Source organism: Trachypithecus francoisi, unplaced genomic scaffold, assembly GCF_009764315.1.
Source record: "Trachypithecus francoisi isolate TF-2019V2 unplaced genomic scaffold, Tfra_2.0 Lachesis_group8, whole genome shotgun sequence".
NCBI lineage: Eukaryota > Metazoa > Chordata > Mammalia > Primates > Cercopithecidae > Trachypithecus > Trachypithecus francoisi.
Genome location: NW_022681473.1, coordinates 52,855,688 through 52,872,512, shown reverse-complemented (window position 1 = coordinate 52,872,512; position 16,825 = coordinate 52,855,688). Strand labels below are relative to the sequence as shown.

Sequence of the window (16,825 nt, the reverse complement as noted above, 5' to 3'; positions counted from 1 at the left end):
GTCCTTCACACACGACACTTCACACATCATTCTCCTACTCCACCTCCTTTAATGTCCCTTTGTGTTCTACAGCATGAAGTGCAAATGCCTTAGCACTATTCTCTGTGATGAAACCATCAAAAAAATGCCAGGCCTCCGTGCCCACCCCTCTGTGCCCCTCAGTCCCCCCAATCTCTGTCTCCACCATCTTCTTCCCCATTCCCTCCTCTTTCCTCAAGTTGTTCCCTCTTCTTGAAAAATGCCCTCTTCCACCCTCATTATTTCCTCCCAAAAGTGTTCCAGTCCCTCAAAAAGTCCAGCCTCACACCCTGATCAGGAAAATCCTCCCTCCCCCGTGTGCCCACAGTGCTTTTTGTTGCTTTATTGTGATTGTTTTCTAATATTATATTTTATTCTAGCTCTTTGAGTCCATCTGATCCAAAGAGCATCTAATGATATCCTTTTGGTAGGCACAATGCCTTACTATCTGCAAATTTCTCATGCAATGTAACATTATATATCACTATATCTCCAGTACCTAAGGTAATACCAACACATAGGAGATGTCTGATAGATAGGTGTTATTAAGTGAATGAATGAAACAGAAGCCAAGCTCTGCATTCTAGCACCAGTTTGCCCATAAAGTAAATAATCTGGGATACTGCATATACAGTTCACCCTTCTGCATCTGCAAATTGAAAATATTTAGAGAAAAATTAAAATAATACAATAAAAAATAATACAAATAGAAAAACCAATACAATATGGCAAATATTGACATGGCATTTATATCATATTCAGTATTATAAATAATCTAGAAATTATATAAAATATACTAAAGGATGTGTATAGGTTACATGCAAATACAGTCACCTCTTGGTATCTATGTAGGACTGGGTCCAGAACTCCTGTGCAGATACTAAAATGTATGAATACACAAGACCCTGATATAAAATGACATAGCAGGCCAGGCACGGTGGCTCACACCTGTAATCCCAACACCTTGGGAGGCCAAGGCGAGAGGATCATCTCAGGCCAGGAGTTCAAGATCATCCTGCCCGACATGGTGAAACCCCATCTCTACTAAAAATATAAAACTTAGCTAGGTGTGGTGGTGCACACCTGTAGTCCCAGCTACTCAGGAGGCTGAGGCAGGAGAATTGCTTGAACCCAGGAGGCAGAGGTTGCAGTGAGCCAAGATCGTGCCACTGCACTCTAGACTGGCCAAGAGAGCGAGACTCTGTCTCAAAAAAAAAAAAAAAAAAAAAAAAGGCATAGTATTTGCATATAACCTACGCACATCTTCCCATATTTTAAAATCATGGTTGGATTACTCATAATACCCAACACAATGCCTACAAATTACTTCATTTGTATGGATTCAACATAGTACTTGAAGTGCAGCAAATTTGTGTTTTTTGGAACTTTGTGAAATATTTTTTTCTGAATATTTTTTGATCCACAGTTGGTTGAATCCACAGATGAGGAACCCACAGATTTGAAGAGCTGACCATACTATGTCATTATATATAAGGGACTTGAGCACTCATGGCTTTTGATATCCAAGAGGGGGTCCTAGAACAGTCCTCCATAAATACTGAGACATGACTGTAAATCTTTCTGGGTCCCAGTTTCATTATCAATAAAAAGGTGGTCCAGGAGACAGGGAGAAAAGGGAACTAAGTTTTATGGATTTCTTGCTATGTGCAAGGCAATGAACTAGGCGTATTATTTACCTTAAAAGACTACTTTAGCAGGAGGGAGGGAGAAATATACATAGCAGTGAAGACACAGTTAAGGATCAGACACAGTTAAGTTCAGGCTCTAGCTCTGCTGCTTACTGTGAACTTGGGCAAGTTTAATCTTTTAAACCTCCATTTCTTCAGCTATCAAGTGGTGATGATAAGTGTATCTATAGAAAAGTTTGTTATGAGGATTAAATTAGATGCTGCATATAAGGCACATAGCCCATCAATTGTCATGTAATCACTACAAAATAAACAGCAGCTCATTATTATCGTATTGCCTGTGTATCTTCTCATTCCAGTTTAACTAGTGAAGAAGCAGAGGTTCCGAGAAGTTAAGCAACTTGCACAAGGTCACACAAAGCTTCTGTCTGCCTTGTTTTCCCCTCTGTGTATAGGACCCTCCAGGATAAATCCTTCTAGGATGGCCATGAGCTTTTGCCATACAGCTTGTGTTCTCCCTTCAGGGTGAAATATTCGAAAGCTGCCTTTTAACATTTTAGTACCTAGATATTTAGTGTCTAACATTAAATATCTAAGAAGCAGTGCCAGTTTTCTCATGATTCTTCTTCTGTTTAATAAAGGTCATAATCTAAGTAATAAGAATATATGGATATAACTTTACCCCCATGAGACACAAAGCTAATAACTTCTTTTGTTATTATTTGACTTTTCTTTGTTCAAAAAATCAAAATGCCAGTCAACACTCCTCTGTGACCAAATGTGGCATGAGCTTCCCTGCCCCATGGAAGGAGCCACATGCCACCTGGGCACTCAGTAGGCATTTGATCTGGGGGAAAAGAAAGAAGACGGAAATGATGACCAGCAGCTAGGGTTGTCCTTGGTGAAGAATGTGATGCATATACATGTATAAGTTTTACAAAGAATATACGAGTAGGCAAGGGGAAGGTCGTTTGTGGTGGGATGTTATCATGGTTATGTGACCATTGGAACTGGAGTGGTCATGCCCTAAGTGTCCGAGAAGACCCCCACACACACATACCCAGAGCATGCACAGATGGGTTTTATTTGTCATGCCCATAACCTGGAGGCATCTACAGGGTGTCAGGCAGCTGCTGCCTGCAGAGCCCTTCTCACTACAAACATAACCTGCTAAAGTGGCTCAAAGCAGTTTGATCATGGGGAGAGAAATGCCAATCTAACCCATTTGCTGTTGATTTCTTAAGCAGATTCAGGCACACAGGATGAAGCACAGCTTTTGCAGGGATGGTTTAAGCTGGTTCTGGAGAAGAATAAATTAATGCGATATGAGTCGGAGCTCCTAATCATGTAAGTAAGGCAACACAGATACCAGTGAGTCCTAAAAGCAAAGGGGCAAAGGGGGGTGGCTTACCCTCCTAGGCTGAAGTCTCGGGACTTTTTCTCCTTGTGCATACAGAATAGTGATTGAGGCAAATTGATATTTTATGTCTTGCATATCATGCTGGCATTAGTGCAAAGAATCTTTAGCTGTCTGTTCTCTCTGCAGAGTCCTGTGGCTAAAATAGATTTCGGGTAATGGGTCTGGAGCTGAAAGTCATTTGGATAAGGCATTTTCAATCCATCTCTGTTCCCTGGGCCCATGTTAAAAGAGTGATCACACACTTGCAATGGGAAGGCTGTGTCTGGCCTCTGAGTGTAAATCTTGGGAAGGACTCAGTGACATATGCCTGACCACTTCCTGTGGCTTTAAGAGAATGAAGAACTAAGATCTGGCTGACTGTCCTCTCTGAATGCAGTTGCAGCCTTGTTGGGAGATCAAAAAGTGGAGATGGATCTCACCACATTCTGAAAAAGCTGAAGGTCACTATACCTGTCATCATTCTAGAGGGAAAAAAGTAACATGTAGTATAAATTTAAGTGCCACAAGTCGTGCTGGGTGCTTCCATTTATGCTGTATCATTTCATTCTTGCCCCAACCCAGGAGGTAATTTTAAGGACTTTTGAAGGGGTGTAATAAATACTACCACTCTTCCCTGCCTGGGTTCTGAGCCAGGTGAGAAATAAGACAACCAAGTCAATAGATGGAACATCAAAATATTATCTTTATTACCAATAATGGCTGATATGATAATGGCTTGTACATGGCTAAGTATGACAGCCCAGATTGGCTTGCTACCTGTATTCGTTTCCTAGGCTGCAATAACAAATTACCACAGACCGGATGGCTTACAACAGAAATTGATTCTCTCACTGTCTGGAAACCAGAAGTTCAAAATCAAGGTGTTGGGAGAGCTGTGTTTCCTGCAGAAACACGAGGAAGGACCTAGGGAAGGACCTGTCCTAGCCCTTTCCACTTTTTCCAGCTCTGGGCTTTCCTGAGTTTGTGACTGCATCACTCTAGTCTCTGCCTCTGCTTCACACAGCCTTCCCTGTGTGTCTGTGTCTTCTCTTCTGCTCTTATAAAGACACTTGGGTCATTGGGTTTAGGACCCACTGAGAAAATCCAAAATGTTCTTATCTTAAGGTCCTTAACTTAAATGCATCTGCAAAGACCCTTTACAAAAAAGGTCACATTCAGTTTCCATAGGTTAGGACGTGGACATGTCTTTTAGGGGGTCACCATTCAACCCACTACACTAACCAACCCCAGAAGTAGACATATACCTACCTAATCACAAAAGGTAGTAGACTCACCTGCTCCTTAGGGGCAAGGCTGTTATCCTAGACCAGTGGGGTTCAGCGAGGGGCAATAACCTCAGAGGATATTTGGCAATGTCTGAAGACATTTTTGTTGTCATATCTAGGGGCAGGGATGCTACTGATATCCAGTGAACAGAGGCCAAGGATGCTACTAAACATCCTACAAAGTACAAGACAGTCCCTCCCAACGAAAAAGAATTATTTGGCCTAAAATGTCTAAAGTGTCAAGGTTGAGAAACCTTGCCCTAGAACTATGGCAAGGCTTATTGAGAACAAATGTTTGCTGAAGACTTACTGAGCCTGAGAGAGAAAGAGAGGAGTGAGTTGAGCTCACATAGTCTATTTTTCCCAAATTTACCTCCCCTGGGGTGAGAATGAGAAAGGATAGGGTTAGGAGAGGTGGCCCGGAGTTACGTTCATTGAGTTCCATTGACATGGAAGGTAATGCCAGGAATTGGGAAGAAGAGGGGTCATCTCTAGTGAAGATTTGTTTCATTATAACCTTTTTTTTTTTTTTTTTTTTTTTGAGACAGAGTCTTGCTCTGTCGCCCTGGCTGGAGTGCAGTGGCGCGATCTCGGCTCACTGCAGCCTCCACCTCCTGGTTTCAAGTGATTCTCCTGCCTCGGCCTCCCAAGTAGCTAGGACTACAGGTGCACACCACACCCAGCTAATTTTTGTATTTTTAGTAGAGACAGGGTTTTACCATGTTGACCAGGCTGATCTCGAACTCCTGACCTCAAGTGATCCGCCTGCCTTGGCCTCCCAAAGTGCTGGAATTATAGGCCTGAACCACCACACCCAGCCTTATTACAACTTTTTAAGTTGATGCATGTAATGAGATTCAGGGCAACTAAGTAATTTGTCCACTCTACCTGACTACAAAGCCCTTTTTATATAGCTACAGTGTCTGCATTGAGGCCAGGTATAAATGATAAATTATAAAAATGTAAAAATTATTTTAAAAGTGTAAAAAATGTATCAAGCACATTCTATGCACAAGGAACTATGCTGGGTTCTGTGGAAATAAAGATGGATAAGGTCATAGACTCTATCTTCTAGGATCTTGTAGTTTTGAGGGAAACAGATAGGCACATGCATAGCACAGTAGTAATAAGAAAACACAGAAGAGCTCCCCGGTGATAGAAGGGTCTGCCTGAGAGTCAGGGAGGCACCGCTGCTGCCTGTGTCCCATAACTGCAGCTTCCCTGGTCAACGTGCTGTCGGAAGGACTTTCCTCTCCAAAGGAGGGTGAACAGGAAAACTTGGGCATGTGAACTAGACAAAGGCTGGTAGGAACTCTGCTAAAGGATGGGTTTTAGTTTGGAGAAAGCCCTGAATGAGCATGGAGAAATATCTTACTGGTATCTTGATTCAATGCTTTTGGGAACCAGATGCCAAGACACTTCGAAGAACAAGAGGTCTATTGGAGAAAATGCCTGTGAAGGGAGAGGGAGCAGGAGGAAGTGAGAAGTCTTCAGACTCCACAGCAGTTCTTATGCCTGTAAAAGGAGAGTGGGGAGGGAGAAGAATTGGGCAGGAGGAGCCCTGGATGCGGCGCAGGTCTGAGAAACTCTTGGTTAGGTCTATGGGAACATCAGTGCAAAGACCACCCATCGATGAATTCCATGCAGGACAGGAACAGGGCAACTGCAACACCTCCTCTGTGCTCGGTCTGCCTGACATGGAAGTGGATCTTGCAGCAGTGAGCTCACTATGCTTCTCCCAGAAGTTCTCTTAAAGGAAGACCTGACCGGTCCATCTCCATTGACTACCACAGTGGGCCACAAGAAGTTCAGGGTTGATAAGAAGCAGGGACCTTGGCCCATGTAGTAGCAGATGTAGTAAAAATAACGCCAGTAACAGGGTATAACAAAGTGACCCCAGCACTCATAGGGGTGATGCATGATACACATGCAGATGGCAGGTGGAGGCTGGAAGAGAAGACCCCACCAGGTCAAACCCAGGGATCTAATCTCAGCCCTCACCCTCTTCAAGTCTCTGTTGCAGTGAACACCCTTGACCTTTCTCTTTTCTCTCAAAACATCCCTTGCTTGTCTCTGTGATGGTGCGTTTCTTGTTTTGTTCTTCCAACCTTTGGATGACTTCTTCCCTGGCTACCTTTTTTGTTTAGCTTCTAAGTGTAGGTATTTCCAGGCTTCTGTCTTCAAACTTTCTTTCTCTATAGCCTTCCTTTTAGGGATCACACAACTTCAACTCTCACCTCTGACCACTGCCACATCTGTGTGTGGTCCTCAGTTCTCCTGAGAACTCCAGAGTGGCATTCGGGTGCGTCCACATTACCACATGGGCTAGCCTGTGGGGAGCTCACACACCCACGGTGATATCAATGGGGCATCCCCCAGCATGGAAAACGTAAGTTCCACCTTCACCGAGGACTCACTTCATGTCTTGACTTTGCTGCTCCTCTCAGTGGAAATGCTGAGCCCCCAGCACCCAAGCTCGTCTACCCCAAAGCATCACTGACTCCACCTCTCCTACAGCCAGCTGGAGAGTTGCCTGAGTTTTAAGGTCCTCACTCCACCCAAACAAAATATGTCACTTTTGTTTCCTCCATTTTGTTTTCTCATGTACCACAGTCAGAGACTTGGGCATCATTGGAGCTAATGCTCTAAGTCAAGTTACTCCTAAAAGAGAGAAAAGCTTTTGATTGTTATTGCTTCTCCCCAGGCCTATGCTAGTCATTTCTTCACTATTCTCCTCATCCCCACCCCATCCCAAAAGGGTGGTCTGGATGGCCTTCCGAAGCCTACTGAGAGCACATTGCAGCCTTCAGCTGCTCCCCCTGGTCTCTTGAGTTCAGTGTATCTCAGCAATCTTTCCAGGTACCTACAGAGATCCCAGCAGCAGCAGAACCTTCAGTTTAAAGAAAGGCTAAGGCCAGGTGCAGTGGCTCATGCCTGTAATCCCAGCACTTTGGGAGGCAGAGGAGGGCAGATTACCTGAGGTCAGGAGTTCGAGACCAGCCTGGACAACAGGGTAAAACCCTGTCTTTACTAAAAAGACAAAAATTAGCTGGGTGACAGATGCCTGTAATCCCAGCTACTCGGGAGGCAAGGCAGGAGAATCGCTTAAACCTGGAAGATGGAGGTTGCAGTGAGCCAATACTGTACCATTGCACTCCAGCCTGGGTGAAAAAAGCAAACTCCATCTCAAAAAAAAAAAAAAAAATTAGCCAGGCATGGTGGTGCACACCTGTAATCCCAGCTACTTGGGAGGCTGAGACAGGAGAATCACTTGAACCCAGGAGGCGAAGGTTGCAGTGAGCTGGCGCCACTGCACTCCAGCCCAGATGACAGAGTAAGACTTGGTCTCAAAAAAAAATAATAATTGTAATAAAAAATAAAGATAGACTAAAACTCCAGTTTTAATAAGGAAAAAAGAATGCTGTAGCTACTCTCAATGGGCTTATTCATCAATGTTTCCTCACAAATCTATAGTGTTTATAAAGTTTAACATTTTATCACCCAGGGCCCAGGAACTAGAATTAGAAGATCATCAAAGCAGACTGGAGCAGAAACTGAGAGAGAAAATGCTCAAGGAGGGTGAGTATGCTGATGTCTTGGGTCCTTGTTCAGAACTTTCCCCCTGAAAGGCTCTTGAGCAAGAGTGTGCCACAAATCCCAGAGTGGGGCGCTCTTTCTGCCTGCCAGCCTGCGAGTCAAAGGAAAGTGCAAAGCCAGCCTGCCTCCCACCAGCAGCACCACAAGCCCCATTTAGCCTCATTCACTTGGGCTGTGAGGGCAGTGCTTTCCCCCATCACATGTGGCAGTAGGAACAAAGTCCTATGTTCACTTATTCATTCACGTATCCACCCATTCATTTAACACACATTTACTGGGAACTGTGGCCTGGTTTATGATGAAGGACAACCCCTGCCCTCTAGGAGTTTGTGGTCTCACTGTGGAGACTAACACCCCCAGTCCAGTAATGCTAGTTCAGTGAGATGAAGGCCACAACAGAAGGGCTTTGGGATCACAGAGAAAGGCGGGTCTAGGCCGGGCGCGGTGGCTCAAGCCTGTAATCCCAGCACTTTGGGAGGCCGAGATGGGCGGATCACGAGGTCAGGAGATCGAGACCATCCTGGCTAACATGGTGAAACCCTGTCTCTACTAAAAAATACAAAAAAACTAGCCGGGCGAGGTGGCGGGCGCCTGTAGTCCCAGCTACTCGGGAGGCTGAGGCAGGAGAATGCGTAAACCCGGGAGGCGGAGCTTGCAGTGAGCTGAGATCCGGCCACTGTACTCCAGCCTGGGCGACAGAGTGAGACTCCTTCTCAAAAAAAAAAAAAAAAGAGAGAGAAAGGCGGGTCTAGTGCTGCCAGGCACTAGAGCTGGTAAAGGAAACATTCCCCCCCAGCGTGGGCAGGGCCAGGGCATCACACATGAGAAAATGATTCCACCAGGAAGGAGGGAGAGTGGAGATAAACCCAACTGACACCATACACTGCTGTATGCAGTTATTAGTTCCCGCCAGAAAGGCAGATTCACTGTTTTGTGCCTATGTGTTTGCAGTGCCAGATCCACGCATGACTTTCCTATGTGCAGACCTAGATCTAAAAGAACAGCTTAAAGAATGTCTATACTTAATGGATATCATACTACACCTACCTTATGAGGTTGCCCAGTGTAGGGCAAGTACTGAGCAAATATTAGGCATCATTATCCTGATTTTTATTTACGTATTTTTGCGCCCAGTTTTACAAATTAGAAAACCGAGTCTCCGAGAATTTAAATAACATGCTCAAGGTGAATGGTAGGGCTAAGATTTAGGAACAGATCACAGATTAGGGTCTCCTGTTGTTTCCTATATGGCAGTGATTTGCAGGCTGTTTCTTTATAGCAACAGAATTCTAACAAAATCCTTATGCAGCAGCACTGTACAGACTAAAGTGACCCATCTAAGCCCCTCTGACATATGAAAAATGATTTATAAAGTGGTATAAATCATTTGTCATATGTCAGAGGGGCTTAGATGGGTCCATCCACGACAAGCCTAAACTGAGAGAGGATTTTTTTTTAAATTTTTCTGTGCTGTTTATTAAATGAGTAGTAATCCTGGACTTAATAAACCATAGGGTCTAACTGATGTCTAACTTGTATATCAGATTTGAAAAGTTTAATTTGTTCTGTTTCAGGATACTAAATAAATACCACTAAAGACTATTTGCCACCTTTGATTCTTTTTTAAAAAATTCTTACTAAGGAGTGTAGGTCATATGTTTTCCTCACCCCTCTCAGATGTATCAAAAAATGTAGTTTTTTTTTTTTTTTGAGACGGAGTCTCGCTCTGTCGCCCAGGCTGGAGTGCGGTGGCCGGATCTCAGCTCACTGCAAGCTCCGCCTCCCGGGTTCACGCCATTCTCCTGCCTCAGCCTCCGAGTAGCTGGGACTACAGGCGCCCGCCACCTCGCCCGGCTAGTTTTTTGTATTTTTTAGTAGAGACGGGGTTTCACCGTGTTAGCCAGGATGGTCTCGATCTCCTGACCTCGTTATCCGCCCGCCTCGGCCTCCCAAAGTGCTGGGATTACAGGCTTGAGCCACCGCGCCCGGCCAAAATGTAGTTTCTTTATTCCGTCTGTACCTGAGCTCATCTTCCGCCTAAACATCCTCCCGCTAATTAGCAAGGGGAAAAAATAGGAACTCTTTATCCCTCCATGGTAAACTTAATCTGATGCAATAACTTAAACAGTCCTTGTAGGAGATGCTCGGTCTCTTTGGGATGAAAATGTGCAGTCTTGAAGATGCCACCCCTCCCTTCCGCGTCTCTTCCCAGGGTGACTGGCAGGTAATGGGAAGAGGCAGGTCTATGTGACCTTGTGGCATTAGGACTCTGTGTGGAGTGCTCTGCTTAGTGAGTCCCCACATGGCATCCCCCATCATTGGGCTGCATCTCTCTCTGGTGGCATCTGCAGCTGAGGTGTATGCTGGTCTCATCCGTAGCCTGCCCACTCTCTCAGCATGCCTGGGTGCCTACAGGCATTCCTGACTCACCCAGCCTCACTTCAGCACATCTCCCATTCAGTCTCTTCTCTGGGGTCACTTTGCCCCATGGGGGAGCCCTGTGGCAGGTCCACTAGCCAGCTGTCTTTGGTATCAGTGGGGCAAATGTACTCTTCTAGGCTCCACCCATGCCACATACAGCACACCAAGATCTGGGGGGCTACACTTAGACCCTTCTTCTCTGCCCAACCATGAAGTACTGTCCTATGTTTATACATAGGGGTGCCCTTTAAGCTGGCTTCTTTCCAGAATTCTGAACAAGGGCAGGGCAAGAGTCCTGTGCCCATCCATCTCCCACTCCCACTGTTCTCATCAAATGAGATATGACATTTCCTGCCCCTTGTGGGGCTTCCAAGGCCCAGAATGGAGAGACTGAGCATGGGGCTCTAACCCTCTGCCCCTCCTGCTTCTCTCTTCTCTCTGCTTAAAACTTGAGGTGCAAAGGGGTGGTGTTTCTTTGTCTCCCTTTCATCAGACCTACCTGCTCCCTGGCCCAGACCTCAGAGCTAAGCCTGATGAGGGACAGTGGCACCCTCTCTACTCTGGGATAAGGCTCCTCACCCAGTCCTCCATGGGTTAGACAGAGGGCTTTAGGAATTTAGAAAGACTTCTCCTAAGGCAATCATCTGCTTGACAAGACTTAAATCTGGCTTCAGAATCCTGTGTTCTGTGGCCAAAGCTCATTACTACTTGTTTCCTACTCTCTCCTTTCATTTTCTAACAATCCTATCTCCCCCAGGCAACTGAATGCCTCAGGCCAATTATCAAGAAGGTCAGGTACTCGAGAAGACAAAGGGAAAAGCAAAGTCAGTGTGGAAACACCTTTCTATCAGACAGTTGTAGCCTCACTTTGTTTCCCTGTGGTCCCTACACAAAAGGCTACAGTTTGTCATTAACTACACATGAAAAAGATTCTGGCCGGGCGCTGTGGCTCACGCCTGTAATCCCAGCACTTTGGGAGGCTTAGGTGGGCTGCTCACAAGGTCAGGAGTTCAAGACCAGCCTGGCCAACATGGTGAAACACTGTCTCTACTAAAAACACAAAAAATTGACCAGGCGTGGTGGGAGGTGCCTGTAATCCCAGCTACTCAGGAGGCTGAGGCAGGAGAATCTGGGAGGTGGAGGTTGCAGTGAGCTGAGACCGCACCACTGCTCTCCAGCCTGGGCAACAGAGTGAGACTCCATCTCAAAAAAAAAAAAAAATTCTGATCATTGAAAGAGTAGCCACTGGTGCAGCTGGTTTACTTAGAAACTTCTCACAGATTTCTTTGCTGTGGCTCAGATATGTTTATGGGAACCACCTTTTTGTTGTTTTGTTAGCTTCTGTTTGTGGCAGAGGGAAGGTTGGGGGACTTGATAGGGTTTGGCTGGTATTAAATTCTTTTTGTTACAAAGGGGTTTTCCCTGTCACTTTGTACATATCTTCAAGATGAAAACTGAGGGAACTGCTTCACCGCACCCACCTTTCTCATCTCTCGCTTTAAGGGTGGTAATAGTTCCTTGGTGTTAAATTCATTTCCTTGTTTTCTCCATTAAAATTAAAGGCAGAACAAGTCCATAACAATTGAGAATGTCCATGCCAAGAACTCTCCTGGGGCCCAATCTTCCCTGAGCCCAATGTTGTTTTTCTTTTTTTTCTTTAGAGAGCCAGAAAGACGAGAAGGATCTAAATGAAGAGCAAGAAATATTCACCGAGCTGATGCAAGTGATTGAGCAAAGGAATAAACTCGTCGATTCCTTAGAGGAACAACGCGTCAGAGAAAAAGCCGAGGACCAGCACTTTGAAAGCTTCATATTCTCCAGAGGCTGTCAGCTGAGCAGGACTTGAGGAGGCCCATAGTCCCTCTCCCTGGCTGCACATTGGGACCGGATCAGGCCAAGTTCACCACACACCCTCGTGGGTCCTTCTGCAGGATTTATCTCCCTGGAACTTAAGTTATACCCTACTGCATTTCTTAAAATTAAAATTCTCTTGCACGCATGGCAGCTTCCCAAGGTCCTTCCAGAGATTATAATGAAGAAAACCCAAAAACTCTTTGGCAATTGGCAGTCAACTTCAGCCAGGCTCTCAGACTGGAGGTGTTGTTGGCAGATGACCAGCATTGTTTTCCCTAGAAAGGGACACAAAGACTTGACTTTGCTGCTGCTTTTATCATTTTCCTTCCCAATTCATTGAGTTACATACTTTAAGATGTCTGAGAAGCTGCCTTTTCATTAATATATCCATATTTGCCTTTTTTGTATGGATGACCGGTTTCCAAATGTCAGAAAGAAGCAGCCGCAGTTTAAAGATTAGGTTAATATTTAAATTGTGTTTCCAGAGAAAGAGGAGAAACCTTGAGATTACTGATTACATAAAGCAAATAACTCATATAGCAGGTGTTAATTCAATCCAGGGTGAATTTCATTTACCAGGTGCATTTATAAGCCTTAATATAATATACATAAGCAATGAGAGCTTAATAGAACATTTGAGCCTTAGTTTTATTTTAAGAAGAAAAGAAAAAAGGAAATAAAACTTTAACTTTATACCAGTGGGATTGTTAGTGTTCACCAAACACTGCTGGCTTAGAAAAGCTTTTTGTCCCCATGCTATGCTTTTTATGGACCCTGGAAAATAACGAAAAGCATTTTCAGAAAGAGAATGATTTTAAAGTACTTTTTAAGTAAGTGTTGATGATGGCAAAAAAAAAAAAGGGGGGGGAGATTTCTTTTATTTGTTGATAAAATATTAGTGATGTTGGTGCTGCTACTGAAACTGAGCACACTAGGGTACAAGAGAAGGAATGCTTCTTGCTTGTGGGCTTCTTAGACTCAAAGAGAGAAGTATCTCTCCCTCTCCCCAGGAACTCTATAGAGCAAGGACAAAACCATTTCTGACTTAGAGGGAGGGCTGAATGCAGTAACCCTATTTACCAAATCCCAAACTGGGTCATGGATTTTTTTAATGACATTTCAGTTTGAAAAGAAAGCTGGAAGACGGAGTTTGTGTGCTGACATGTTGGAATTCCTGGGGCATTATGACAGTTCCCATGGGGGCCAAAGAAGAGAAGATTTAATATGGTAATGTGTTGTCATAAAACATTTGATTGTTTTTGCTCAATGGGATTCTTTGAAGATTTAGTCTATTATTGATAAGAGAAACACTAAAGAACTCTTGGTTGTATATTTGGCTGCCCTCATTTCGGCAAGTGTTTAAATGTGTCATTAGACAAAAGGTGCTCTTCAACAGTTGGCTCTGACTGGAGACCAGATTTCTCTCAAATCGATCCATGAACCACTTCTGTCAGAGACGCTCTCTGCGCACACCAATCTGGCCAGCTGACAAGCCAGAAATTAGATGTATAACTGAATTTCCTCTGAGTTAGCCAATGCTTTGGATTACATTTAAGTACAACCTTTCTGTGTTATACCAAGTTCCAAAGGTTGCAGTTCTTTTTCCTTTTCTTTCCTTCCTTCCCCCCTTTTTTTTTTTAAATAAGAATCAGGTCTTCCAGTGCCTGAATTCTATTATTAGGCAATATGAGGAGGCACCTACCTACTACCTACCTACCTACCTATGAAAACTGTACCACTTCTGGATATTTATCTATTTTTATTTATTTGTGTATTGGTGATAATTGATAATATCATTTCCTCATAATTCAGGTTTCCAGGTGTTATAATTTGGAGAAGACCTATTAGCACTAAGAAATTGGTACATAAGCTATTTAATATACAAATAACCCAGATGTTTGGGGCAGTGAGTTGTATAGTATTAAAGATTTCAGCTATCAGGCATTTAGAGGTAAGATTATAGATGCACAGGAATATCAACTCAGTATAAGAAAAAGATTTATAATTTCAGTTTTCATTCTAGAATATGCAGAAATATTCAGACCTCAGGCTTTTCTGTCAGTTGCATAAAAGTGCATCCTTTGATGCTTGCATACATTTAACAGATGATATTCAAAGTGTGTCATATTTGAGTTGTTATTGTGCAAGAGAATTAATTGTCACTTATTTTAATTTGTTATATTTCCATCCCAAAGAATGAGTCTCCCAAGAGGGCCAACAGAGAAGGTGGTTTGGCCCCTAGTATTCTGTTAATAGATGAGAGAAGCAATTTGTTCACTTTCTTTCACAGGCTGTGCTCTGTGGTTTATGGCTCAGTTTTATCTGGCCAAGTTAAAACATAAACTTCATCCTTAACAGTTTTCTACATACACTGGGTCTTTCTGTTTTACTAGTACATAAAAACCATTTCAACATTTCCAGTGGACACAAATATTGTGTCTGTTGAACTATCTAAAATGATTCCATTCCTTATTTGCAAGAGAGAGCGTTCTAAGACTATCAAAGTATAAAATACTGTACATTTTGAAGACAGTTTCTCTGTATGCAATATGAGTAGGATTATGATGAAAATGCACAGAGTCTGCACTGCCCCATAAAAGGGCACTAGTGAATGTGATCAAGGCCAAACTATATAGGACTCCAAATGGGACAGAAAGCCCAGCCTCAGGTCATATTTCACAGTCAGTCTCACACAGTTTCTTGTTAAATCAAAGTGTTTATGATAGTTATAAGGGCAGACTTGTACCTAAGTTGGGCCAAGAGGACATTTCTTAAGCTTGCTGTCCCAAACCATTGATTTATTAGTCTATTTATTTAACATCCTCTGAATGCCCATGGGGTTCTGCAGCCCTGTGCCAGATGCTGAGATACAGAAAGAATATTAGTCCTTAACTCCACCTCCAAATAAATACAAAGATCAAGAAATAGGTACCATCCCCAAATACAAAGATGAAAAATCTTTTTTTATTATAAGCATCAACCTATTCTACTCACGTTTATCTCAAGCATAAAGAATATCCCCCACTATCACAGTGCTTCTTTGGCAATAAAAATAAGTTTGTGTTTCTAAAACTGAAAAATAATATCAGGTTGTACTGTTTCATTTAAACCTTGACTTTGGCAGTGTTAGGCTGCTTGGAATCAATCAATGCCAAGATGCACCATGTTAGTTGCAACTGAGAAAGGAAGTGGCAGGTGTTTCCAGCCCTGATGAGCTGCAATGAAATTGATGTTTTCTGCATTCTGGAGGCAAATGACAATTCAGCAGTGTCGCTCTTCCCAGGAAGCAGATTTACAGGCTTTTCCTTCCAAACTGAAAATGGCAGCATGCCCCACCCTGGTGGTTGATCAGAGAACTACCCCAGTAGGGCAGAGGTGGCAGGGGGCAGGCGGGGCCGCCACATGAACAGAGAGCGGCAGTCATTGGATGTGGTGAGCTCAAATGTAGGAGTTTATTGTAATAAGAAAGTTCACATACAGGGGAAAGTGTACGATTTCATCTACTGTTTATCTTCTAACCTCACTGCTGAGTAGCTTGTAAAAGATTAATTTGCTCCAACAATTGGGAACTATTCATGTGGATGGAAATGTGTTATTTGTGCACGGCTATAGATACTGAAATGAATCAAAAATAAACGGTTTTGTGTCTCAGAAATCAAAACATTTTCATGTGGGCTTGGTTTGGCACCTCTGAGGGCAGCATCCATTTCATTTATTTCTTCTCAGTGAAAGAGCCTGGGCAAGGCTTTGATTTTGTGTGGGAATCTGTTAATTAACCCAGGAGATTTTATTACCACAGGGCATCTGGAAGGACTTACCTGACCAGCAAATTGGATTTGAATGGGAGGAGGAGCGAAGAAGGCTCACCTCAGGTGTATTCCTTCAACAAAGAAAGCTGTTTTCAAGGCTGGGGAAGGGGAGGGATGAGGCTTATGGTAGCCCCAGGCTCCCCCTTTCTCTCACCTTTCTCTCACCTGGTTTTGCATTTAATTCACTCAACAGGAATGTTTCCTTCTACGCAGAACTAGCCTCTTCCTTCAAGTCACACTCTTTTAGTTTGTTCGTTTTACCTCTTTTCTTAACCCCAGAACATGCATATTCTTAAACTACGAGTGCAGGATACACCAGAATTGCCACATCACAGTAATCAACCCGTCAGTCCCAGGAGCTCCCATCATTCCACATGAAGGTGCCCCCTTTGTTTGAAAGCTTTTGTCTGCTGATCAAATATTTGAAATGATTTATTTTTCCATTGAACATCAACAGCAAATACACATAACTGCAGATGAAAGCTCCTGTTTTACCAGCACTAATGTGTGCAGTGAAGAGCTCCAAGCAACAGCCACCTCTGATGGCGCTTTGCAAGTTTTCCTTGGGGCTCAGCTGACCTCCTTATGCTCCCAGAGCTGCAGACTCTCAGCCACTGCTGCAACTCACCATCTCTGAGCCTTCAGGGCACACTTGGTAATTTCATGCTCTCTCCCTCTCCCAGTTCACTTAGAAATAAAAGAAAGCAAAACCAAACATCACAGTGCCCTTCACCCAGCCCTTCTAACCCAGATAATGGTAACAGCTACTGTGAACTCAGCTCTTCTCACCTA

The 16,825-nt window shown here is 43.7% G+C and overlaps 1 protein-coding gene across 7 annotated transcripts in view; it reads left to right on the top strand.

Moving 5' to 3' along the window:
• LOC117080870 (F-actin-monooxygenase MICAL2) overlaps nt 1-15,885 on the top strand; it is a 253,136-nt gene extending 237,251 nt beyond the window's left edge. For 6 of the 7 annotated variants that reach the window (XM_033206238.1, XM_033206236.1, XM_033206242.1 and 3 more), the window contains 3 exons: nt 2,912-3,014; nt 7,858-7,931; nt 12,032-15,885. In XM_033206238.1, coding sequence (XP_033062129.1) covers nt 2,912-3,014; nt 7,858-7,931; nt 12,032-12,216 — 362 coding nt within the window. In that variant the 3' untranslated portion in view covers nt 12,217-15,885. The remainder of the gene's footprint in view (nt 1-2,911; nt 3,015-7,857; nt 7,932-12,031) is intronic. The other variant, XM_033206235.1, reaches the window with a different exon arrangement.
• The last annotated feature ends 940 nt before the right edge of the window (nt 15,886-16,825 follow it).